At 34.9% G+C, this 1,536-nt stretch overlaps 1 protein-coding gene across 1 annotated transcript; it reads left to right on the forward strand.

Moving 5' to 3' along the window:
* Nucleotides 1-326: 326 nt before the first annotated feature.
* On the forward strand, nt 327-1,536 carry PHYBLDRAFT_151214 (hypothetical protein; the record flags this gene model as incomplete). The annotated part of the gene is made up of 6 exons (XM_018432627.1): nt 327-440; nt 533-632; nt 756-829; nt 897-1,053; nt 1,159-1,266; nt 1,424-1,536. The coding sequence occupies 6 exons, from the start codon at nt 327-329 to the stop codon at nt 1,534-1,536; spliced, it is 666 nt and encodes a 221-aa protein (XP_018285732.1).

The following is a 1,536-nucleotide window of genomic DNA, read 5'->3' on the forward strand; positions in this document are numbered from 1 at the left end:
GGTGAGGCGTAAATTATTTATATCTATAAAAGTTCTTGTATTAAGGTCAATATTTATCAGCACTGAGCGAATCTTTTGTATTATACGTATTATCTAAGCCTTCTGTCTATTTTCTCTCATGTATATATATATCTGGCTGCAAGGCAGGATCCCCAAAAAGGTCCCATTTTCTTATTTCTTTATTTTCATTTTCTCTCTTCTTCTTGCTATCTATCAATATTTCTGCCTTTCCCTTTCTCCCTTTATTTTTCAGCTGCTTAAAGCCAAGACCAGCGCAACATTTACATCTCTCCACTGCACTGACCTGCTACTAAGTTTGTTTCGCAATGTCTGGTAGAAACATCAAGATTGTCTGTCGATTCCGACCTAAGAACTCCATCGAAATCAATGAGGATGGTGTTCCTATCATTGATGACGAAGGAACGGTCCTCCAAATGAAGGTAAGACAAGATTTCGAAACGCTAATGTCAGAAACAAACCAAGAGAGAGAATCAGTAATATCGATCGTGTGTGTTTATCTGTATTTCTTTAGGGAAAAGAAGCCCAGGCAACGTATGAATTTGACAAGGCATTTAACATGAATACTCCTCATAAAGAACAACTTGACTATTTTATTCAAGGTATTGTTGATGGTAAGTTAGTTAGTTAGTGTGTGAAATGCTTGAGTTTAGCAACCAACCAAACGAACAAAAGAGTATGTTACCGATACAGCCATATATTTATTATTTTTTCTACATATAAAATGAGAAACAAAGATGTCTTTGCGGGTTCTACCGGTACAGTGTTTGCTTACGGACAAAGAGGCTTTGGAAAAACATTCACAATGATGGTAAAGAAAAATAATTTTATACTTCAAAAGTTGCTTATACGTGTCTATATACATAACTACTTATAAGGGCATTGGCATAGACAATGAAAATAGAGAGAATATTTTTACCTGTATTGTCGAACATATTTTTGACAGTATTTTTCGTGCTCCAAGCAACCTTGAATTTACTATAAAGGTTTCACACACGGGGATTTACATGGAGAAAGTGTGCGATTTGTTAGACCGTAAGTGTATTCAAATAATATGTATATTTGTGGTTTATAGTTGTGAGAAGTTGATAATAGATAGTTTTGACACGCTCACAAATCTATGTATATATCCTCTATTAGTTACAAATGATGGTCTAGAGATACAGGAGGACAAGGCAAATGGTGTCTACATAAAGCGTTTACTGCATGTTTATGTTGGCTCATTTGAAGATGTCTATGAAGTTGTTCGTCGGGGCACTGACAATCGCGATAAAGCCTATGCAGGCAAGTCATTTGTATACTTTTATACTTATTCTCTCTAAAAACAAATACTAATACTGATATTTATAATTTCTCGTCTTGTCCATAACCTATTTTTCTACTTTTTTTTTTGCTAACTAAATAGACATGGATGTCGAAAGTTCCCAGGCTCACTCTATTATTGCTATTACGATTATCCAAAGGAATCTTGATACTCATGGAACAAAGTGTGGAAAGCTGTATTTCGTGGACAGTTAA

Source organism: Phycomyces blakesleeanus (assembly GCF_001638985.1).
Source record: "Phycomyces blakesleeanus NRRL 1555(-) unplaced genomic scaffold PHYBLscaffold_28, whole genome shotgun sequence".
Lineage (NCBI taxonomy): Eukaryota > Fungi > Mucoromycota > Mucoromycetes > Mucorales > Phycomycetaceae > Phycomyces > Phycomyces blakesleeanus.